Source organism: Cucumis sativus, unplaced genomic scaffold, assembly GCF_000004075.3.
Source record: "Cucumis sativus cultivar 9930 unplaced genomic scaffold, Cucumber_9930_V3 scaffold113, whole genome shotgun sequence".
NCBI classification, from domain to species: Eukaryota; Viridiplantae; Streptophyta; class Magnoliopsida; order Cucurbitales; family Cucurbitaceae; genus Cucumis; species Cucumis sativus.
The window spans coordinates 47,871-74,312 of record NW_022279519.1 but is presented as its reverse complement, the minus strand read 5'-3'; the positions used below and the strand labels follow the sequence as shown (position 1 = coordinate 74,312).

General features: G+C 31.3%; 1 protein-coding gene and 4 long non-coding RNA genes across 5 annotated transcripts; 4 read left to right on the top strand and 1 right to left on the bottom strand.

The window, feature by feature from the left end:
• The first annotated feature begins 1,418 nt into the window (after nt 1-1,418).
• Nucleotides 1,419-2,543, top strand: LOC116405511. The gene is made up of 3 exons (XR_004218648.1): nt 1,419-1,551; nt 2,206-2,275; nt 2,357-2,543. It is a non-coding gene; the product is annotated as an uncharacterized LOC116405511 (long non-coding RNA).
• A 9,749-nt stretch (nt 2,544-12,292) lies between these two features.
• Nucleotides 12,293-13,695, bottom strand: LOC116405505. The gene is made up of 3 exons (XR_004218645.1): nt 13,541-13,695; nt 12,695-12,830; nt 12,293-12,623 (listed from the first exon to the last, which is right to left on the bottom strand). It is a non-coding gene; the product is annotated as an uncharacterized LOC116405505 (long non-coding RNA).
• A 759-nt stretch (nt 13,696-14,454) lies between these two features.
• LOC116405504 lies at nt 14,455-20,762 on the top strand. Its single transcript, XM_031889481.1, has 3 exons — nt 14,455-14,633; nt 19,114-19,228; nt 20,325-20,762. The coding sequence occupies exons 1-3, from the start codon at nt 14,524-14,526 to the stop codon at nt 20,463-20,465; spliced, it is 366 nt and encodes a 121-aa protein (XP_031745341.1). The 5' UTR covers nt 14,455-14,523; the 3' UTR covers nt 20,466-20,762.
• A 1,734-nt stretch (nt 20,763-22,496) lies between these two features.
• Nucleotides 22,497-23,638, top strand: LOC116405510. The gene is made up of 2 exons (XR_004218647.1): nt 22,497-22,931; nt 23,370-23,638. It is a non-coding gene; the product is annotated as an uncharacterized LOC116405510 (long non-coding RNA).
• Nucleotides 23,639-25,355: 1,717 nt separating this feature from the next.
• On the top strand, nt 25,356-26,417 carry LOC116405508. Its single transcript, XR_004218646.1, has 3 exons — nt 25,356-25,774; nt 26,026-26,135; nt 26,359-26,417. It is a non-coding gene; the product is annotated as an uncharacterized LOC116405508 (long non-coding RNA).
• Nucleotides 26,418-26,442: the final 25 nt, after the last annotated feature.

The following is a 26,442-nucleotide window of genomic DNA, read 5'->3' as shown; positions in this document are numbered from 1 at the left end:
CACACGCACACACAAGCACACGCACGCGCACACGCATACGTACACACCCACATACATGCGCACATGTGCATGCACACACACGAACACACGCATGAACGCACACACACATCTACACACCAAAGATCATTAATGTCGTTTCGAACTGACACCAAAGATCATTAATGTCGATTTTAAACCGATATTGAATGGCAAATTTCTTCTAGTGTAACCAAATTTATATAATTTGAGAATCAACATTTTAATAATTTTATTCAATCTTACTAACTTCAAAATAACCAAATTGAATTTGAATTTCAAAATAACAAAATTATAATTTAATAGTATTTGAGAATCTCAACGATAGATTTTGTATCAAAATAACCTTAATTGAATTTCAAAATTAAAAAATATCAACTTGTTCGATATCTTTATCTCAAAATAATATTAATGGCTTGAATATCAAGAAAACTAAATTATTATTTTAAAATTGAGAGAATCACAACATTAAAAAATATCAACTTGTTCGCACACACGAACACACACCCACATGTAGGAACGCACACACACGCGCACGCACGCACGCACACTCACACACACCCGCACACACACACATGGACAAACGCACGAACGCACGCATGTTGAATTTGAATTTTAAAATAACATAATTGAATTTGAATTTCAAAATAGCCAAATTGAATTTCAAAATAACAAAATTATTATTTTTTCAGAATTTCATAATCTCAATTATGTGATTGAATTTCAAAATTAAAATATATCAACTTGTTCACTATCTTTATCTCAAAATAATATTAATGACTTGAATATCAAAATAATTAAATTATTATTTTAAAATTGAAAGAAACTCAACATTAAGAAATATCAACTTGTTCGTATACAAGCACACGCGCACATAATGACAAAACAACTTTTTCTTTTGAATTTTAGCAAATAGCATTTTTTATCTGAAAAAGATACATCAACCCATAATAACACTACAACAAATCTGGGTTGTAGTGTCAGGTGAAAAAAATGAAAAATTGTCTTTATTGTCGTTTTTGAAAAGGTGGATCAAACCGACATTAATGATAAGGGTTTAATGTCGTTTTTAAATCGACATTAATGATCAGCCAGTTTTATTTTTTTTAATTTTTTGTATTTTGTAAAAACTGACATTAATGACCCCCCATTTTTAATTTCCTTTTAAAAAATTGTTAGGTTTTAAAAACTAAATTTTTCCTCTCTTTCTTACTCTACTCTTTCCCTATCAATTTTTCTTTTCTTTCTCTCCAAGTTTGTTTCTAATTTTGTTCTCTTCTCAATCTGTGACCCTAGATCGCGAACGACAACCAATCTTCATCGTGCTTCCGCCGCAAAAATCCTTGGGTTTCTTCATTTGATTGTTAACTTGTGACTGCTAGGTAGCATTATTGATTATTAATTGTCTTTATTTTTTCAAATGTGCAGCCTTATTCATACTATCTTTTGTTAGAAAAATGAAAGAAGAGAAGGCATAGAAATGAGCTTGGTAACTAGCATTCTTGTAGGTGGATTTGCCAAAATGGAAAATGTAGAGTAAGTAATTTTGGTATAGCTATTTGGAGTGTTATGTGAAGCACAATATCTTCATAATGTGATGCGTTTTGGTTTTCGATTGAGATCAATCTTGGTAATTAATTGTTTTGAATTGTGTTTTATTTTATCTTTTAGTAGTAAATGTTTTTGTTTTCTTTAGTTTAGTTTGAGTATTAGTCTGTTTTGATATATTTGTAGGTTGCATCTATTTATCCATATATTTATCTTTGATCAATACCTAGCTAGTGGAGTCTCTTCTTTTTATGGGCTTCCTTATATTCCATGTTCTTTTACTATATATTTGAGATTTTCACCTTCCATAAATGAAATAAATTAACTATTTTCATTTGAAAAGAAAAACGATCCAATAGGAGTTTGTAAGATTATTTATCATCTCCATTGTTTAACTTTCTCTATAAAAACAATGTTGCTATTGATGGGTAAATTTATACAATTAAGAGTAAGAAGCCTATAGACTAGCATTGCTAAATTGAACATTCAAAATTTGCTTTGAAGTAAGAGTCGAGGATGGTATAATTATTCTTTAGTTGTATTCCTCTTTTTCTTATAGATCTTTGAAGAACCAAATTAGGTTATTTTCTTCTTCTTAATGAGTTGTTTGATCAAAGCTTATTTTCTTCTTTATTTTTGCAGCACTTTTGGGTTGCCATTTCAATTGTCTTCTTTGTTGCTGCTACATTATTTACTCTACTGAAACTTTGTGGTAATTTTTAATTTTCCACATTTAGATTGCAGTCTGTTTAGTTTGATTTTAAATAATATGTACTAATTTTGCAAATTCTAGATTTAATCTTCCCCAGGTTGTAAAGTATATTTTGGTCTTAGATAGCCAGCCAAGCTAAGCTAAGTAGATGGAAGCAATTGTTGAAGTTGAAGATTGTGAAAGCGTTTAAGATTTCTTATTTAAGTCTTGTATTAGGATCTAGTTTCATGTATTATTATAGAATGTATATACAAACGCAATATTAAGATTTCATTTTCTATATACAAATGTAAAAGAAAAATATTGTAGTTCCTAAAATAATATTAATTTTATTGATTTGTTGGTGTGAGAAAAAAATATTTATTTACACGTATCTAATGTCAGTTTATAAAAAATGAACAATAATGCAATAATTATATATTTTTTTTGTAAAAATAGATCCAAAAACAAGACTTTAATGTCGGTTTAAAAACGATATCAAAGGCAAACCGACACTGAAGGTCAACAATAGCACCATAAAAAATGTCGGTTTTAAACCAACATCAATGACCATACCGACATTACTGATGCATTTGATATCGTTTTTAAACCGACATCAAAGCAAAAACGACATTAAAGGCCTTTAATAACGCTAGCATAGATGTCAGTTCCGAACTGACACCAAAGATCATTAATGTCGTTCCGAACTGACACCAAAGATCATTAATGTCGATTTTAAACCGATATTGAATGGCAAATTTCTTCTAGTGTAACCAAATTTATATAATTTGAGAATCAACATTTTAATAATTTTATTCAATCTTACTAACTTCAAAATAACCAAATTGAATTTGAATTTCAAAATAACAAAATTATAATTTAATAGTATTTGAGAATCTCAACGATAGATTTTGTATCAAAATAACCTTAATTGAATTTCAAAATTAAAAAATATCAACTTGTTCGATATCTTTATCTCAAAATAATATTAATGGCTTGAATATCAAGAAAACTAAATTATTATTTTAAAATTGAGAGAATCACAACATTAAAAAATATCAACTTGTTCGCACACACGAACACACACCCACATGTAGGAACGCACACACACGCGCACGCACGCACGCACACTCACACACACCCGCACACACACACATGGACAAACGCACGAACGCACGCATGTTGAATTTAAATTTTAAAATAACATAATTGAATTTGAATTTCAAAATAGCCAAATTGAATTTCAAAATAACAAAATTATTATTTTTTCAGAATTTCATAATCTCAATTATGTTATTGAATTTCAAAATTAAAATATATCAACTTGTTCACTATCTTTATCTCAAAATAATATTAATGACTTGAATATCAAAATAATTAAATTATTATTTTAAAATTGAAAGAAACTCAACATTAAGAAATATCAACTTGTTCGTATACAAGCACACGCGCACACGAGCACACACAGACACACACACACGTGCACATGCGCACACACGGACACACGCACAAACACACGCGCATACACATGCACACGCTAGCGTACACGCACACTCACCCACACGCACACGCGCACGCACACATATGCACAAAGATGTGTAAATGAATTAAGATTAAAAAACAATTACAATAATTATGTTTCGGAGTAAAAATCATGTTCATTTGACTTAAAAACATTAAATAAATTATAATTTCTATCAATATTGGTTTAAGAGTGTCATTATTTCAATATAATGCGGTTTTATGCAATTTTACCAACAAAAAATAAGTCGAATATGGACCTGTAGATCCACACTCTTTGTCCTAAGAGATATAACAACTTTCTATGGGTTATTTTAAAAAATGGAAAAACTATTTTTTCTTTTGAATTTTAGCAAATAACATTTTTTGCACGTGCATGGTATTTTACAAAATATCCACCTTCTCCAACTGTAATTATTTAGTTTCTACGTTGTAATTAATTTATGTCATTTATCAGCTTTTAATTAATTTTTACTTGAAAAATATACATCAATCCATATTGCAACTTTTTTTTTAATATCTTGGGACTCAACTAATTGATTCAATATTTTAATAACTTTATTCAATCTTACTAATTTCAAAATAACCCAATTGAATTTGAATTTCAAAATAACAAAATTATTATTTTTCAGAATTTGAGAATCTCAACATAGATTTTGTATCAAAATAACCTTAATTGAATTCAAAATTAAAAAATATCAACTTGTTCGCTATTTTTATCTCAAAATAACATTAATGGCTTAAACATCAAGATAACGAAATTATTATTTTAAAATTGGAAGAATCTCATCACTAAAAAATATCAACATGTTCGCACACGCACACACGCACGCAAGCACACTCGCACACGTGCGCACGCACGCACTTTTGCACACACACACACATACATATGCACGTACACCCATCCACACTTACCTACACACGCACGCGCACACGCACACACACACGAACACACGCGCGCACACACACACACACGTATGTATAAAGATGTGTAAATGAATTAAAATTAAAAAAATAATTAAATTAATTGTGTATAGAAAAACTTTTAAACCATATTCATTTGACTTAATAACATTAATTAAATAACAATTTTTATCAATATTGGTTGAAAAGTGTCATTAGTGTAATTATTTTAATATAATGGAGTTTTATCCAATTTTAACAACAAAAAACAAGTCGAATATGGACCCGTAGATCCACACTCTTTGTCATAAGAGATATAGCAACGTTTTTATGGGTCATTTTAAAAATGACAAAACTACTTTTTCTTTTGAATTTTAGCAAATAGCATTCTATCACGTGCATGGTATTTTCTAAAATACCAAAATATCCATATTCTCCAACTGTAATTATTTTGTTTCTACTTTGTAATTAGTTTATGTTATGCATTTATCAACTTTTAATTATTTTTTTATCTGAAAAAGATACATAAACCTATATCATAAATTTTTCTTAATATCTCGAGACTCAAGTAATTGATTCAAGATTTTCATAAATTTACTCAATCTTACAATTTTCAAAATAACCTAATGGAATTGAAATTTCAAAACAACAAAATTGAATTTCAAAATAACAGAATTATTATTTTTCAAAATTTCAAAATCTCAGATAGATTTTGTATTAAAATAACCTAAATTGAATTTCAAAATTAAAAAATATCAACTTGTTCGCTATGTTTTATCTCAAAATAACATTAATGACTTGAATATCAAGATAATAAAATTATTATTTTAAAATTGAGAGAAACTCAACATTAAAATATATCAACTTGTTCACACACAAGCACACACGGACACGGGCAAACGCGCACACACGCACGTATGAGCGCACACACACCAACACACCCACGCGCACAAGCACATACGCGTCCGCACACACACAGACACACATAAGCACACATACAGACACACACACACGTGTGCACATCAGCACACAAACACGAATGCACACACGCATACACACACCCACCCACATGCACAAATGTGCACAAACGTACACCTGCACGCACACACACTCGCACGCATACACACACGCACGAGCGCACACTCACACCCACACGCATACCCACACACCCACACGCACAAATGCACAAAACTGCGTAAATGAATTAAAGATAAGAAACAATTACATTACTTGTGTTTAAAAAGACTTTTAAACCATGTTCATTTGACTTAATAACATTAATTAAATTATAATTTTTATCAATATTGGTTGAAAAGTGTCATTAGTGTGATTATTTCAATATAATGCGATTTTATCCAATTTTACAAAAAAAAAAAAAAAACAAGTCGAATATGGACTAGTAGATTCACGCTATTCATAAGAGATATAACAACGTTTTTATGGGTCAATTTAAAAAATGGCAAAACTATTTTTTTTTAAAATTTTAACATATAGCCTTATTGCATGTGCATGGTAATTTATAAAATATCAAAATATCCACTTTCTCCAACTGTAATTATTCCGTTTCTACGTTGTAATATATTTATGTTATGCATTTATCAGCTTTTAATTATTTTTTACCTGAAAAAGATACATCAACCCATGTCATAACTTTTTTCTTAATATCTAGAGACTCAACTAATTGGTTCAAGTTTTTATAACTTTATACAATCTTACTATTTTCAAAATAACCTAATTGAATTTGAATTTTAAAATAACCAAATTGAATTTCAAAATAACAAAATTATTATTTTTCAGAATTTTAAAATCGCAACGATATATTTTGTATTGAAATAATCTTAATTGAATTTCAAAACTAAAAAGTATCAACTTGTTCACCATCTTTATCTCAAAATAACATTAATAGTTTGAATATAAAGATAACTAAATTATTATTTTAAAACTAGGAGAAAGTCTACATTAAAAAATATCAACTTGTTTGCACACAAGCACATGTGCACACCCACCCACACATGCACACGCACAAAATGTGCATACACGCAAACATGTACGCACACACACATGTACGCACGTGTACACCCACGTACACACGCGCGACAGCCACACACGAACATACGCACAAACGCACACACATACACGCACATGCGCATGCGCACGCACCCACACAAACCCACACACGCACAAAGATGTGTAAATGAATTAAAATTAAAAACAATTACACTAATTGTGTTTATAAAGACTTTTAAACCATGTTTATTTGACTTAAGAACATTAATTAAATTATAATTTCTATCACTATTGGTTTTAAAATGTCATTAGTGTAATTTAATCTTCATATATTGAATTGGATGAGCTTTGTGAGATGATGATGAGAAAGGCACATCAATAAAGGCTGCCTTTTTCTTTGTGTATTGCCCATCACATACTTCCCATAATTGGTCCCCTCAACCTCAACCTCAACCTCCCAACTTCCCAACTTCCCTTTTTTTTTCTCTCTCTTTTTTCTAACAACTTGTACAAATCCTTTTTCTCTACCTTTTATCATTTCAATTCTTTTACCTTTTTCTTTTTTTCCCTTTTCCCAAAACAAATTCTATTTCCCTTTCTCTAAACCTTGCTTGGTTTAGGGTAACATGAAGCACTAATATAATATATCAATATAAATAAAAAGAGGGAGATGAAAGACGAAAGGGTATTGACGTCGAGTCAAGAACAAATAGAGAAGAGTTTAGTTGTACATTGAAGTAGAAAAGGGGAAGAGAAGAGGAGGGTGATTGAGGTATTCACACATTTTTAAAATTTACGAGTATTTTTACAAGGAATTGCTAAAACTTGGTGTTGTTTTAAAATTTGAACACTATTTTTAGGACTTTTGAAAATTGACAAGGCATCAGAAAATTCTTCTATTACAATCAAACAAATAAAAGGTTTTGTATTCAAACCTTCACCAAAAAAACTTTCTTTTCTTTGTTACATTGTTGTTTATTTTTCACAGTGTTCGCCTTGGGATCTATTGTACTATCCAAAATACACACTTTTCTGCCTTTCTATTATTGTCTTTAGTCCCAAGCCGATCCACAAGTTTCTCAAGTTTTATCTCTTTGCGTTTATGTTTGAGATAATTTTTCAAATCTCTCCATGAGAGTGACAATTTTTCAATTATTGTTGATACCTAAAAAGATTCACTTAAGGTCATATTCTCAGCATGGATTTACTTGGATTTCCTCGACCTGACTAGTTACAGTTCTTGAATCCACCAGTAATCCATAATTTTTTCCACCATTAATTTCTTTGAATCAACATAAATTTTCAATTATTTTGGCACGCATTACCCTCTACCAACAGAAGTTTCGGGTCCGAAATTGGCTAACTTTTCTGACGAAGATATGTCTATTTATTTTGGAGAATATGAGGCGCTAGAACTTATCCACAATGGTTCAAGAATTCAATGGCCTGCAAACCTTCAAAACCGATAAGCATGAACGCATGGTTGATATTAATGACTCATCATTCCTTCAGTCTTCCTATCTTAGTATGCGTTGATGCTACTTATTATCTCGTTGTGGAAATGTTTGAACTGTGCAATCATAGAGTCCATATCAGTTTCAAGAGTAGTTTGGCTTTTACCAAGATATACCTAATGATATAGAGGAAATGTCACTTGTGATTACACCAAATAACACATTATATCGGTGGAGATATGCACGAGGTGCAAATCTTTATTTGGGTTGTTCTTGCTTACCCATACGTTAGAGTCTTGCAAGCATGTGACAACACGATTTAGAAATTGGTGGACAACAAAGCACAAGACATATTTTAAGGATAATAGACACCATTTGGTGAGCACCCAAACTACTCAAGAATTGAGGGAGTAACCTAGGTGGTAAACATATTCATTTGGTTAAAGCAATGGCTCCTACCCTCCAAAAGGAGGCCAAGGAGCTTAGAGATGAAAGTGATGGTAGCAAAAGTGATCGTCATTGCAAGAGACCTTCGAAGAAAGCAAAGGCATTAGGTGATGATTTCTATGGAAAGGGTTTGAGTGCTCTGAAAATTCCTAAAGTTTCGACACTACTAGTTCACATATTTTTCTTTTCTTGTATTATTATTATTATTATTATTATTATTATTATTATTATTATATTATTATTATTATTATTATTATTATTATTATTATTATTATTATTATTATTATTATTATTATTATTATTATTATTATTATTATTATATTATTATTATTATTATTATTATTATTATTATTATTATTATTATTATTATTATTATTATTATTATTATATTATTATTATTATTATTATTATTATTATTATTATTATTATTATTATTATTATTATTATTATTATTATTATTATTATTATTATTATTATTATTATTATTATTATATTATTATTATTATTATTATTATTATTATTATTATTATTATTATTATTATTATTATTATTATTATATTATTATTATTATTATTATTATTATTATTATTATTATTATTATATTATTATTATTATTATTATTATTATTATTATTATTATTATTATTATTATTATTATTATTATTATTATTATTATTATTATTATTATTATTATTATTATTATTTATTATTATTATTATTATTATTATTATTATTATTATTATTATTATTATATTATTATTATTATTATTATTATTATTATTATTATTATTATTATTATTATTATTATTATTATTATTATTATTATTATTATTATTATTATTATTATTATTATTATATTATTATTATTATTATTATTATTATTATTATTATTATTATTATTATTATTATTATTATTTATTATTATTATTATTATTATTATTATTATTATTATTATTATTATTATTATTATTATTATTATTATTATTATTATTATTATTATTATTATTATTATTATTATTATTATTATTATTATTATTATTATTATTATTATTATTATTATTATTATTATTATTATTATTATTATTATTATTATTATTATTATTATTATTATTATTATTATTATTATTATTATTATTATTATTATTATTATTATTATTATTATTATTATTATTATTATTATTCTGTTAGTGGATGATTTATTCATTACTTATTTCTATAGTCACCTTTAGATGATCATCTTCAAGAGCTTGAGCAATGCAACGATGAATCTTTGACACGGCCTCATGTTGTGGATTTGGCCATTAAAGAAGTTGGTACCTAAAAACTACTAGTTGCTGAACAAGCTGAACAATCATGTGCTCTCCTCGAGGAGAATCGACGTGGTAAGATGAAAGTGAATGAAAAAAATGTTAAAAATTTGAATCCTCCATCTAAAGGAAATGTCTGCCCCAAAGAAACTTCAGAGAATGTCATATCCACACATGCTCTTCTCCAGATTTCTAAGTTGTCTTTAAACACTTCCAAGAAGCAGATGGTAGGACACCCTGTGCCTTCTCATGGGTTGGTGAAAAGATAGTTTCAAACATACTTCAGAAAACGGCTTTATGCATGTGAGAGGACATTCAAGACAAGATCATGTGCACTCTTTTTAAATATATCTCAAGATTTAGACAAAATATAACGACGATACTTTCGAGAATTGCGAAGATCTATGCAGACAACCTAACTCCTTGTTGAAGAATATTTAAACAACTATTTTAAGAGGGTAGACAATTTCAATGTTGTACAATCTTCGTATTTTGCGTAGTTGTCGTCGACAGACAAAGCTCATCAATTAGACAAGAAGCCTTAACTTTGATAAACCAATTACGAAAAGATGCCAAAGTTATTCAAGAGAGGGTTGCACAATTGGCTTTGGAAAAGATGGAACTAGAAAGCAGCTGACTTCAAAGTATAAATACTGAGTCTAAACAGCTATCTATCTTATCTTCTGAAAAGAACGAAAACATAGACAAGAAAGAACTAGAAGTTGCAAAGATCCAGAATGAAGTCAACACTCCGGCTATCAAAGAAGAAGTCATCGAGGCTCTAGCTACAGTTCATAAGAGTATGGAGGCTACACACCAGGAATTTAAGAGCTTCATGTGGAAGATTTGACTTTGCTCCCTTCCCTTTTTTTTATTCGTTTTCTTTTTTTAATTTCAGTAAATACAAAACTTTGCTTTAATGGTAATGAAAATTTCTTATTTCATGTTGCTTACATACCATTTACTATGAGATTAAGTCATAATGTCGCTTACTAAACTTTTTTCTTGCACATATAACTGAACTTAAAGTTAACATTAAGCTGCCTACGTACCATTTTTATAACATTGAGATCAAATAGTTTGATTGGGTTTTTTTTTTTTATCACTCACCTTTTAAGCTCGTGTGGGTTTGGAGATTATGCAGTTTAAGCTCTTGCGATAAAGAGCTTTTTACATAATGACGTTACACATAAAATGTCTTGAGAATCCTATCATTGATTGGGGCAACTTTTAATCTATCTCGATCAACAATCTTGTATACTTCATTTGTGTAAACTTCTTTGACAATGTAGGGTCTATTTCATTTCATTTAGGTGTGAACTTATTCCCTATATACCTTATCGTGATTATCGATCTTCTTATAGCAAGGGATTCCTTGATGACAATCCCAACTTTAGGAAACTCCATCAATTGCTTAAGAATGCTCTACGCAATGACAGAACCTTGATTCTGCTCCTGGATGATTTCCCTTGAACACTGTGGGTACAGGTCCTAGTCCTGTGTAACCGTCGCTTGCAATAGAAGATGTGCAAGTGTCGCTTATAGAAGATTTGGATTAAGCTTTCTTTATTGTCATTGGTTTGCTTGTAGATTTAGATGATGAGAGAGAGATAAGAGGTAGAGATATCCCATCGAACGTGTCAATTTGACCAAACAATATTTCTAATATTTGATCCTTTAATTTTCTCTCGATTGAATGTCTATATGTTTGATTTGAGGAAGCTACATCACATAATGTTTTTCTTCAATCTTGGAGGGTGGTCGACGAGAGTCTTCTTGTTCTTAGGAGAATTCTCTTTAAACTCGAGAGTCTTCTTGTTCTTGGGAGAATTCTCTTTAAACCCTATGGAGTAAAAATTTCTATCTCCACAGATGAGGAGGACTCTTCTATTTATAGTCCTCTTATGGGCTTGGACTTTGTTGATCCATGGATCAGACTCATGGATCCAATCACATATATTTTTGTCATATTTAGCTCTCCAACTAAGTTAACCTTATTACATAAATTTTTGTCATATTTAGCTCTTAGGCTAAAATTGTACAAATAAATAATATTTAATTGAACCTAAAATAGTTAACTTTAACTTGAACCAACGATGAAAATGCGTGGCATCATCCTTATGTCAACACATGTCAACTTTTAATTAGTCCTAAATTCAATTATTTGTACTTGGTCCAAAAATTCTTAAACCAAATATCATATCCAACATCATATTTGAAAAGGCAACAAAATTCAATTATTTGTACTTGGTCCAAAAATTCTTAAACCAAATATCATATCCAACATCATATTTGAAAAGGCAACAAAATCTAAAATTACACACCTGTTTGTAGCTCACTTTTCAAAACCCTATACTCAAAAGATAAATATGATTGAATAATTGATAATTTTCTATCCAGGAAGAATAAATTAGTAACAAATAACAATTAAATGGTAATTCTATACCAAGGACATTGAACTTAACAAAACTATTTGCAAATAAATGTCTATAATCTAAGGTGTGAAACCATTGTTATCTTAGACAAGATGGGGGTTTCATATGCTACAAAAAGAGGGATACCACCATATGGGCGAGCCATGGCTGAAGAAGTTTAACCCAGTTCTGACCACCATGCCAGAGAGATCTCCTCCAAGTTGTTGCCTAAGACTTCAAACTCTGTATCCCGATTCCATGCTGCGAAAGAACTCCGTTTTCTCTACTGCTAATCCTATCTGACTATTCGACTATTCCTGCAACAGCAACAAACATCAAGACTGATCTTGTCCGCGGAAGTTTGTTAGATAGAGGGAGGTGTCCATACATGAAAAAACTTAACGAAACTCATCGTGGAAATCATAATCGTCCTCATCATCTTCGTTGAAAATGGCACTGTAAAATACGTAAGGATGATCGATCATTTCTGCCAAGGTGAGACGTCCATCTTTATCTGCATCAGCCTGTAAAATAAAGACAGAATGAAGATGTTAATCAACAGATGTAGTTGCTCCCTCTGGAAGATGAAAATATTTTCCAGGCCTAGTCTAATTCTAGATCTTATGCCTTATGGTAATGTTTTCTCATTTAGAAAACATTTGCAAGAAAGTTCTTCCATGTAAAATGATAAGATAAATGACGTCATACTATATCTTATGTTCTGAGGCTGATAGAGAACACTTGGTCTATCTTATTAAAATCAATGAGGACCATAATAACATTAACAATTATGCTACAGTTTATTGAGTTAAAAGTCAGATGCAATAGATTCATAATGAAATCTGATAAAGGAACTTCCAAGAGAATAACCATTCAGTCCACAAAGTGCAAACAGAAAACAATTGGTGTAATGACTGCGTTTTAATATGACCGATTTTACTACTCGTAAAATGAATTTTACACAATATTACTTATATGTGATGGGTGGTCGGTCAAGTAAAAATTAAAATAACTGTACAGAGTATAAAACAATCCATGGACAACCCAGCAAGCTCTCACTGATAGAGGAAAAGAAAGAGTAAATTGTTTCTACAACCATACATAAGAATCATGAGATGTTTGTTGATGACATTAATATGTGCCACAATATCCAAGCAATATCTCAATCGTAAAAGTAAAGCTAAAAAATTCATCGACTTGCATATGGGTTTTAAGATTCGTTATGGATGAGTACCTGCTGTATGATATATTCTGCCTGTTGTTTTGCATAGTAATGCTCTGATGGGTGAATTTTTCCAATTATAGGTAACAGCTCTTCATTAGACAGGTGTCTATGAAAAACAAAATACAACACACAAAATAATCCTTAAAGGTGTCAAATAGGATACAAAACTGTAGAATCATTGCTATAATCTTTTAATGAAACCAGACCCGTTCCTAGTAGATGGGTATATATTGGTTAGTAGGTGCCAATAGGTTCTCTCTAAGAATTATCTTTGGTTAGGATTAGGAGAGATGGGGAGCTCTTGAAATGTCTGTAGAATTGTTATTTATGTTCTTTTTAAAAATTACATTTTGTCAAACTGATTTTTATCAATTTTTTGTTTCTTTAATCTTTATTCAAAACCACAATTTCTTGGAGAGAAATGAAGAACATAGAAGGGCACTCAAGAGGATAGAAAAGAGAAAAAAAGAAGCCCAATCCCCGACAATAGAAAAGAGAGTTCAACCCTTCCTACAATAAAGGACTCCAATCCAAAGAATGATCCCAAAAGATCAAGACAACATATAAATACAATTTGGTTTTACGATTTGGTATGGAAGCAAAATAAAAAAATGGGATTACAATGCCTGGTTATGTGAACAATCATTGGCAGTCTATCACATTCTTTTATTTACTCCTGGGACAACCTAGTAGGCCACTCATATTATTTCTAGACCTATTCCTAAAGCATGATTGGTGACATCATAATTTCCTGCAACTTTTCCATCATCGTGTCATAATTGACATTTTTTGTCACTTAGCTGGAATGACGGAGGTTATGAGATCTGCTTGCTCATTAAATATCTAAGTTACTAATTCTCCGAGTTTGGCATTTTAATCTTCAGCACCAATTAGTGCTTGTATTTGTGTTCTCAAAACATGCCTTTTCTTTTCTCTCTTTTCTTTTTCAGGTTGATAGTTTGGTTGAAGAGTTTGCAGATATAAATCGTAAAATGGAGAAAACAGGAACATTCACTATGGATAAGAAAAAGCTCCTTCAACTTGTTGGAAAGGCCAATTCAAATTTAGCAGATGTAATTCTCAAAGTTGGTCTTTTTGAGAGGTAAAACCCCGATAGTTGGTATTGGACTTATAGTATATTGGTCTAAACAGATAGCTGTCTTTTTATTTTATTTATTATTGTTTTGAAAAGGATACAATATAAAAAACTGTTCATTAAGGAAATGCAAAGAGACTTGCAATGAAGAAACTAAAATGTTTGTCTCATGGCCAATCCAAGGGGTAATGGCAGCGGCATAGCTCTAGAAAGCGGCGGAATAAGAGACCACCCACAACGCAGGACATTCTTAAAAAGGAAGACCATCTGTCGTTAAGCATTCTTATACATCGTTTACTCGGAATTGTGCAGATATAGGAATAGTCTGGTTCCTCACAGTAAGAGACTTCCTTGCGGAAGTTTCCCATCACATAAGGAAATGAAAACAAGTTTCCCATCACGTAGGGAAATGAAAAGAGATATACTCAAAATACAAACCAATAAGCAAACAAAGTAGAAGAAAAAAGATCCTCAAAACAAATAAAGAGGCAAACAAAATCCAGTAAACATCGCTTGGAATTAAGACTTCATTGATTTATGCTAAAATAATATATTTCTTGTTTATTTCACAAATAGAAAGATTTTACTTAAATAAAACAACTCATTACAAAAAAGGAAAAAATAAATTTGGCAAATATTATACAACCAACACAATAAAATATAATACAATAAAGGAAATAATCAACATTTCCCCTCAAGCTGGTTTGAAGATATCAGTCATTGCTAGCTTGTCAATCAGTTTGTTGAATTGCCACTTTGGAAGGCCTTTAGTTAACACATCTGCAATTTGTTCTGTTGTCGGAAGGTAGGGTATGCATATTACTCCCACATTGGTCTTTTGCTTTATAAAGTGTTTATTGACTTCAGTATGTTACGTCTTGTTATAAAGGACTGAATTGTGGGCAATGGAAATTGCTGCCGTGATACTGCATGAGCATTGTTTGAGTGAATCCCAATTCTTCCAACAATCTTATTCATTTACACTCACAAATGCGTTGGGTTAAAGCTCTAAATTCTGCTTCTGCACTACTTCTTGCAACAGCACTCTGTTTTTTACTTTGCCAAGTAGCAAGATTTCCTCCAAGGAAGGGGCAGTAACCAGATCTCAGTCATGCAACCTGCCCAATTAGTATTAGTGTAAACGTTAACATTAGATGATCATGTCTTTGAAACAATGTGTCTTTTCCTCAAGTACCTTTCAAATACTTAGGATTCTATTCTATAAACGGCATAAAAGTGAGTTGGTCCAAGAGCATGCATGAACTGACTTTTGATACTAATTGCAAAAGCAATGTTAGGACGTGTGGGAAAGATATATGAGTCTTCCTACAAGTCTCTAGTACTTTTCTCTTTCCTTTATCTCATTCTTGGTTGCAACTTTCAATTTCAAATTCTGCTCAATGGGAGTTTCTGCTACCTTGCAACCAAGTAAACCTGTCTCTTTTAACAGATCAATAATATTCTTCCTTTGTTTGAAAAGAATGCCACTTTTGGACCTGGCAAACTTCATGCCTAGGAAGTACTTTAAAGTTCCTAGGTCCTTGATCTGGAAATCATCTGCCAACTTTTTCTTCACGAAAGTTTGTTCTGTCTCATCATTGCTTGTAAGAACGATATCATCAAATTAAACTATCAAAATCATAACCTTGTCATTTCCTGTATGTTTGTAGAATATCATATGATCGACTTGGCTTTGACTGAATCCATAGCCCGTGACTACTTTCTCGAATCAAATCAAGCTCTAGGAGACTGTTTGTTTATACAAGCGTTCAAATCCAGAGGAATATACAAGCGTTCAAATCAAGCTCTAGGAGACTGTTTGAGACCGTATAATGATCTCTTTAACTTGCAAACTTTGTTAATCCCGAGATCTACCTTAAAACTAGGTGGCAAGTCCATAATTACCTCTTCTTTCAGTTCCCCATTGAGAAAGACATTCTTAACATCCAATTGATAAAGAGGCCAATCAAAGTTAGCTACAACAGACAACAAATTTCTAATAGAATTGATTTTGACAACTGTAGCAAATGTTTCTTGATAATCAACTCCATAGGTTTGAGTAAACCCCTCAGCAACCAATCCAACCTTGTACCTCTCGACACTACCATCAGCTTTACATTTTAGCGTAAACATCCACTTGCATCCAACTGTTTTCTTTTCTTTTCGTAGTTCAAGTATATCCCATGTAGAATTCATCTCTTCCATCACTGCTAATTTCCAATTCAATTCATTTGGGACCTCTTGTATATTCCTCGGAACAAACAGGTTGATTATTTTGGATGTAAAGGCTTTATGATTGTGAAAGTTTACGATAAGAAAGATAGTTTGCAATGAGATATTTGACAAATTTACTGGTACCTTTCCTGTTGGCAATTGTAATATCAAGATCAGAGACATTAGACAAGGAATTATGAGAAGAACGGGGAGAATTAGACGAAGTAAAAGGAGAATGTATGTTACCTGGATCTTCATAATCATTTATCGGGGTATTAGTTTGGTTTTGTGATAGATCATTCTCAATTCCTTCGAGTCAAGTTTCTTTTATTATAAAGCTGTAGTTCAGGTTTTTACTTGTCAAGTCAGTCTATAGTGGTTCTCCCCCTGAAGAACTCTCCACACTTGACGTCAAGAGTTAGCTCATAACTTTGGAATCAATGGTGTTTGGGATAGGTTAAGTGTCCCAAAAATTATCTTAAGGTTGGGGACTCCCTCTAAAGAGAATTTTGGCTAAAAAAAGGTTGATTTTCCAAAAACAGACATATCCATACTCTCAAAATACCTTTTAGTCGAAGTGTCAAAACATTTGTAAGCCTTCCTATAGGAGACAGCCTACAAAAATGCATTTAACAGCTTTAGGATCAAGTGAAGTACGAGTAGAGTTGGGATTATGAACATAAGTAGTGCAACCAAATAATTTAATTGGTAAGTCAGAGAAAAACCGAACAATAGGAAATCTTTTTTTAAAATTATTTAGAAGAGTTTTTAAATTCAAAACCTAAGAAGCACGAACACCGACACGAGATACGACACACCAGTTTTTTAACATATAGGATACAACATGCATAGGACACGACATGCAGAGGACACGTTCTTTTTTTAATTTTTTTGGTAGGTAGTTGGAGTAAAGGAGCCACTAACCTATCAAAACGGACTGCAATATTCCTCCACCACTGTTTCTTGCTTGATTATGAGAAATTGCCCACAAACTGAACCTTGGCATGATGAGCCAAATCGGATCAACAATCTTCGTTTCATATCATTCCAATTCAAAATTGGTTCTCGTTTGTCTGTGGCTTGGTACCAATTGAGAGCCGCTGCTTCGAAGCTAATGCTCCGCTGCTTTGAAGCTAATGACTGTCACTGTTAATTTTTTGGAATCAGTAAGTTTATGGATTTGTAAGTAACGATCGGATTCATTGAATACTGACATCTCAAACTTGTTTAATTTGCTATGATCCTGTTCACCCTCATTATTGTCTGAATGCATTGCTCCTATAGCCATAAATAGGTTCCACTGTGTTTGCCACTGTCGTATTCTTAATTTCCTCATTCGATTCCGAATTGGAAGGGCGATCTGACAATCCAACACCAGAAACTAGAGAAGCCAATAATGTTTGAGTGTCATCTGCATTCCTTCGTTGTTGTTCCAACTGTGCTATAAGGATAAAGCGTTGAACAATCTTAAGCAAGTGCAAGCAGCGTTTCTTCAATTTGTGGTAACTTCTGAACATCTACTTAAATCCTGGCAATTTCAAAATCAGTTACGCCTAACCGTTCTTCAATTTTCTTCTGTGCCACCTTTCCTATCATCCCCAGGTTGAGGGCTCTTATACCAGTATGATAGTTACTAAAGTAAAGTTCTTCTATTATAGATAATTTACTATTACATAGACCATTCCTCCCACACGAGAGAAACCCAAACACTTCAAACTAAAAGACTGTCTACCCATCTGCTAACTTAACTTCTTATTTAAACACATAACATAGCAACGGTAACATAACTTCCTTCATAACCAACTACTAACCACCTGAAGACTGAAACTAGTCAAGATAAATGCCCAAAACTACCCAAGATAATCATTCTTACTGTTGGATGATTCTCCCAACTCAATAATAACTACTTCTTTGCCCTTTTTGCCCCTGCGAGCATACTGATGTATAATCAGTGGCCTATCAAATACATTTTGCTTTTTATTTTATCTAGAGCCTCTTTAAAGCTTGGATTACGTCTTATGTGGTTTTCGCAGTACTTGGCGCCAGGATAATACTATTGTTCAGAAATGTATTTGACATCCTAACAGAACCAAGATCATAACATAGAAAAGTTTGCCTTTCAAGCTTGATATAAGTAAACAAAAATATATACATTCTTACCTTCTTATTATTATTAATATTCGTGCATAGAAAATTCGATCATAATATTGCTTTAATTGGTAGAATTTTGTTATCTTAGTGCTCTTTTATGTCTTTTTCCTTTGCCACTCAGATCAGAAATTGCGTGGAGGGATGCAAAATATGCTCAAATATATGAGTACCTTCGGGAAGAGTACGAGGTCACCCAGCGCTTTGGGAATCTAGATTTCAAATTGAAGTTTGTGGAGGTAATTTCATTCTATTCCATTCATTCCTTCAAAGTGGTTTTTTCCGTATAGTTGAGCCTCTTCTCTTGAACGTTCTTCTTAAATATCGTGGCAATAGCCAACTTGAAAGCAATATTATCTATTTTTGGTTATATGCAATGGAAAATGTGTTGAGAGGACGTGTAACCTCGTGAAAACTTTCGTATTTTCTTTAGTATTCTTTTTAAGGGAAAGAAAACCAATTTATACTAAATGTTGTATTAACTAAATCTCTCAACTTTCACAAGTGAATGAATTTAAATCCTTCATTCTTATTTCATTTTAAAATCGTTAAATCGTTAATGCATAATATTCACACATGTACAAGGCTTTAAATTCAAGGATTGGAACGTATTAAATCAAATGGATACTAGCAGCTTCTGATTAATTTTATTGGTTTTATCATATTCTTGTCCACTCTTTCTTCACTTATTTAGAAAAAGTTACATAACAACTTTTCCTACTGCTTCGGTAGAATTTTAGGAAAAGAATTTTTTTATTTAACAGTTTGGATGGTGGATATTATTTCGTGGGTATGAGCATTATTATCCCTGGACATTTAGATCCCAATGTTCAAGAATTAAATGTTTATTTTTTTTAAAGAAGAAGAATAAAAAAAATTAAAATATTGACATCAATATTCTAATCCGTGGTGAAGGGACGTGGTCCTATCAAAAGCTAGCTACTATTGTAGGAGAATCAATTCATAGTTCTTCAAGGAGTGAAGTTTTGAGGACTCTCTTTATTTAATTAGTTTAGAATGTTTCTTTAAGAAATTGGTTCTGCTAAATTGTTTCCAAGTGTTTGTGCTGTCCATCTGAAGTTTGTGTATTCTGAAGCTGACCCAAAATAATGCAAATGAAATCAGGGAGTGGTGTGTGTTCCTTTTCCAAAAGCCGAGCTAAGGAAAAAATAATCAACATTCTCATTGTGATTTCCTTATTTAAATCTTTAACCTAGATTCTTCCACTTATATCATACTCACTGGAAGGAGGTTCTTTTACTTTTATGGAAATGATATTTCTTGAGATAGAACAGTGTTTAATTCTTCTCTAATAAATTTGCACCTTCCTTGCAGCATAACATTCATTTTCTTCAAGAAGTCCTCCAGAATAGGAAATCAGATCTCTTGGAATGGTGCATCATTGGCCTATTGAGCATTGAAAACATTATATCATTATATGAGATTGTTAAGGATTCAACTCCCATGCAACTCTGATTTGCCAGCGTCGCGGATGCAATTTTTGATCTGCAATTAGTAAAGTCTAATTTTGTTTTTTGTTGTACTAATTATTTTATCATAAAGATAATAATCTGATTTTCTTATATTTTTATTTGATCCTCCAGCTCTCCATATTACATTATGCTCATGTTGTCTTACATTATTGCATTATATATATAGATGCGCATAAACATACAACTATTGTAACTCGAACAAAATTCAGTTGGAGAAATTCATTACTATTTTACCTTCTAGTTTTCTTTTATGTAAATAACTATTGAAAAGTTTCCTAAAGTATGTTGATGTTGAGCCATAGCAAGTACTTTTAGAAGATGCAACTTATTCTCTCTAGGGAGAGATTCTTGAAACTGATCACAGATACAAAATTGTGTACATTTACAATAAGTTTAGGAATATTGTAATAGGTAGCAAAATAAGTTGAGATATTTTGCAAATGTGTCTTCCAGATTTCTACTATTGCAAATATGAGAAAGAATTCAAGTTATGATTTTGGTTATTTCTTTATATCCATTTATCTTCTTGATGAACCTAAACAAAGTTCCTACTTTCTCTTTTTTTTTTTTTTTCCATTTGCATGCATGATCTTTTTCTCCTCTCAACATTTTTCTTCTTCGCAAGTGTGGTCTCAATCCTTATTTTCTTTGTCTTGACCATGATCAATAACTCAACTTTGAGGCGGTAGACGGTGTGGTGTTTGAGAAATTGTCAAGTGATTTTTATTATCTAATATGAAGTGTATGATAACATTCTTAGATCTATAAATTTACAAATTATTTACATCTGCAAACCTTTTATCAAAATAACAATGGACAGCAACAACGAGACAGTCAATTAATACATTATATAGCAAGTCTTCCATTTCGGGGAACAACTAACTATAGTCAAATTCATCACCATCTTCTCACAATTTCTGCCATTTTACAACAACTCCATAGGTCTTCCGCAACATTCCAAGTCAGTAGCTAATCTTAAGTACAAAAGTTCCTATGAGGGAGGCATAGTAGCTCTAAAATTTCTCATCCCACAAAAGTGTGTGTTGACGGACGATTAGAGAATTCGTCCAAGGAAAAGACTTAGAATTTTGAGGATTCATCTCAAGTTCAGTAGAGTTGTAATTTTCCTGTATTTTTTTATTTGATTGAATTTATTAATGAAATATTTCGTTTATAATCACTTTTTGGTTCACTGTGGTTTACACGAGATCTTTATAGAGAAATTTAATTTGTGAACTCCAACTTGTATTAATAATGTATTTATGTTGATTTGATGCAATGAGTCATTTGATCTCCTGATTCTCTCTCACTTAGATGCTTATGCTTGATTTGAGGAAGCAGAGCACGTGACGTTCTTGAAGTTGGAGTCTTGAAAGAAAGTTTGTATCTTCAAATGAAGGGAACTCCAGTATCTATAGAGTTCTTTAGTGGCTTTTATGAACTTGAGTCTGGTTGATTTATGGACCAGAGCTAAATTAAATTTATTTTTTTGGCTCGATTGAATTTTAGTCTTAACCGAGTAAATAATATTAATTAAACTAAAATAATTAATTTGATCCAAACATGTGTATCATCCAAATTAACAAATTTATATTTTTTTTCAATTTTAATTTGGGACACATGTCAATTTTTAATTAGTCTTGAATTCAACGATAATGCGTGATTGATCTAAAATTTTTTATTCTACAACTATAATAGTATTGGGGAATTGCCAAAAATAGGCCAAAAATGGGGTAGAAAAAGAGTTTTAGGATTGATTGTAAAAAAGTTGAGATTTAGGACAAATTTTGGGTAGAGGGATTTAAACCCGAGACCTCTTGGTTCTAAGTACATACATACAGGCGTTAGTTGAGCTTGGTTGACAATTTCTATACTTTTTTAAGTAACAAATAATTGGAGAAATTTTGTGGCTATATTTATGATTTTTCTCAAAGAACTTAAGGATCTTTATTTCCATTTCTATATATTGTGGGAATTTTTGCAGACATTGATATGGGTGAAACAAAGAAAGTAACCGAACAAACTAATATTGGACAGTTGGAGTTCAGCCCTGCACGACCCTTTGACAAAGCCCTTCCCTCACTTCTAGCCACCATTGTCCATTGTTCACACCTAACACAACCTAGTGGTAGCATGTCACTTCCTCCTTGCCAGCCAGTTCACCCCAGCCTGTAGGTCAGTCAGCCTGTTATAAAAGAAAAAAATCAATTTTTATGTTCTCCCCCAACCGACAGTGAGCTTCACGGTGACATCTATTCTAATCTACACTGACTTTCACCCTACTTCGACCACAACCAGACTTTCATAGTTAATAGGGTGGTAATTTTGCTGGTTTCGACATTATGTACATGCATGAGTTTAATCACCCCTCCCTCCTCTTTTCCTTTTCAGTTATGAGATTAAAGTGAGGGAATGACAAGAGAAGATCATGAACCAACGAAAATTACAGGTAATTATTGTTTTTCTTTTTTTCCTTAACTCTTTTTAGCCTTTGGAAATATTTAGCAAAGAACTCATGTATGATCTGCATTGAGACTGTTCTTGAGTTGCTTTCATCAGACAAGTTTATGAAGTTCTTGTTGTTGGTTTGTCATGATTTTGTTTCAATTTTTCTGGGAAACTAAGAGTTGTTACTCTTGATTTTTTTTCGAGTATTTCTCAGTCTAAGAGTAATTTATCACTAAGCACATGATTTTGTTGGTAACATGCAAGATACAACCTGAATGGAATATCAAATACCATAATGTATTTGTCAGATCATGCAAGACAACTATACAAGCAGATAATTATGCTTATAGTAGCAATCGGCAATAAAATTATTTTTAAAATTTATTTCAGTGTTCTAATTACCTTGTTATCCTAATTCCTATCTTCTTTCGCCTTGCAGATGTGTTGAAATTTGTTGTCAGAATCTGTTTGAATGATGAACTTCATGCATACAATTGTTGTGGTTGTCACAACTGGAATCTATTAAACAAAATCAAATACTTGATAATAACTACCTCTCCACACTGTTATGTTTCTTGTTTTTTCGTTTTCAATAATTTGATCGGTTTTAGACTTTTGATTTATTTTCAATTAGAAGTAAATGAATGAAGGAAAAAGATAACAGAAAAAGTTGATTTTACTTTTACTATCATTTTCCTATGCTTTTTAGTTTATGGGGATAGATATTTGTTGGTGTTCCTTTTCTTAAGTTAGAAGAAAAAAGTTGGGGCATAACTTTACATGGACAATCAAGTCATTTTTTTTCTTAATTTGTGTCTTTTATAGCTAAAAGAAGAAAACTTAAGAATTACATATAAGTAGTATAAAGTCCTAATATAAGCTTGATAAAAAAATTTCCTTTAATTTTTACTCTGTTTATAAACTTATGAGGTTACAAATTGCAATATATTTTCTAATACCATATTATGAATAATTTGGATAGCTGGTTGTGTTTGAAAACTGTATCTTCTTCCATCGTCATTGGTTTATCGTTGCTTTCTTTTCATTTTTGTTAAATTTCAACAAATATCAAGTTGATGTGACTTTTATTGTAGGATATGGGTAATGTTTACAATTTCAAGGATTAGAACTTTTCGTTTATGTTGTTTATCAGACCTTCTATACATCTCTACAATTATATGATCTTTATGGTGAATACATTGTGCAAGGCCGTATATTATAAGATCAATACTGTTTTTTAAAGGAAAGAAAAATATATAATGTGCTACACACCAAATTTTCTTCAAAGAAAAAAAAACAAATTAAATATGTTCCATACTTTCTTTTTGTAGTTTGTGATCCTAGCTAAACTCAGGTTAAAGAGTTATGTTTATATTTGTATATTTGAATGGAGTTAATTGCAAATACAACGATTAGATACAAAATATTTGCATATGTAACACATATTGTATTGCTAATATAAATATATCACTCATAGATTTTGCTATAATTATACTTGTTTAAACATACTAATACACACTTAATCTTCTTAGTTCAATAATGGTATGGAGTGGAACAAACTTCCTACGTTAGGATAAAAGGGTCACACAAATTACCTTCGTAGTAAACTTACTTTTGACATTATTCATTTAACTTAGGGTAAGTATAATGGATTAGCAATTTTATGAATAATAATTAAGTATATAACAATATCTTTTAAAAATTGTAAATGTAGCAAAATATATTTGTGATAGATTTATATCGTTAATAGACTCTTATGGCTTATAAGCGAATGACATATGTGATTTAAAATAACTGCAGCAATTAGTTTAAAATGTTGTTATATATCTACGAATTTCTTAATTGTTATATTCATTTGTCATTAGTTGTATTTAAAAGGGATGACCAGAAAAACATTAAAACAAGAGGTTTACTTTTGATAAAAGAAAATTTTAAATTTAAATTGCTAAAATAGCAAAATGTGCATGTCTAAGTGAAAATTATTCAACAATAATCACGGTCGAACTCAAACTCCCAAAAACAATGATTACATTTATTCCCTAATTTGCTAATTCATTTTGGATTAGGTTTATTTTTGACAACAATAAAAAAATTGAGGTGTGGAACAATGATATTATAAATGCCAAAGAGTAGTTAAGATGCAAAATATAAATTTATATTTGCAATATTAGGTCAAAATGAATGATAATTTAGTTAGATTTTTGTCAAATAAATAAAAATGTGAACCATACCAAAAGCAAATATAGATGCTTTTTTATTATTGAATTTTCATAGAATAAATAATAAAAAAAAGTAGAAAATATTTGCCTTTTAACTTTTTCTTTTTTAATTTTCATAGAAAATATTTAATCCAAAAATTAAATAACTCTCCTCCACGGTCAATTTTCTTTTCCCTCTTCTTCAACCTCAACGGTCTCTTTTATTTCAAATTTCTTTCCCCTTTTTCTTCTCCATCGGTTTACTCTGCCTCTCATCTCCCCTTCTCTTCTTCGTCTTCCTCAAACCCTGCGATTTCCTATCTCTCAAATTCCGTTTCGCTCTTCCTATACCTCCAAAATTTCGCTCTTCCTCTCTAACGTGAAGCAGCCAAGAAACTCTATCTTGCGACATACCCATCTCGTCGATCCACCACTTTCTTCTTCTTCTAGCCTTAACGGTGCCGAAATCAAGGGCCGCAGACCCCCTCGGAAACCCAAGTCTTCCAAAGAAAATTCTCCACCGTCAGATCGGTTTTCGATTCCAAATCCTGAAGAGCCCGCTTCCACCTAGGCCTCCCTCTTCTAACCCGACCGTTCCTGAGAGTTCGCTATCACATACTGCTTTTACCTGCAATCCCGATCCAAGGTAATGCTAAAATAATGTTGCTAATATCTGGAATATGGTATTACTGAATTTAGTAAAAATAAATAAATAAATAAAAGAAGTATACCTGTAACAACTAACAGTTGTGAGCACTGTCGGAAAAAGGCAATGAATTTGTAAATCGAAGTGCAGATAGTTCTGTTGTTTAGGATGGAAAAGCATGAGTATCACGTTTCTATATTCAACGGACTGGTACTTGTAAAATTTAGGCTCATAATCATTTTATTGTGCAGAGACTGGCAGATGGTTTAAGTAGCTGGTTCCGGAGGCAGAAGCTAACAGGTGCAGCTGGGGAGCGCTTGAAGGAAGCACGCAATATCAACCGATCACTCTCACAACTCGGGTAACCGATCAAAACTATTGGGAGATATTTCAAATTTCATTTAAGCAGTGATCTTTCCAATGATTTTTTTCTTTATTTATTTTGTAATGTCAATTAGTTGGCTAATTATTTATCAGAATGCTTGTTGATATCGCTGCATGTTTTATTTTGTAATGTTTGTACTTTTTAGTTGTGATTTGTGAATATGCTAGGATTGATTTGATTTGCTCTTCTGACTGTTAAGATCGGAATGATGTTGCTCATCTGAAAGAAGGCAGCATCATGTGCTTGAAGACTTGTGGAGTATGGAGAGTGAATGGTCAAATTT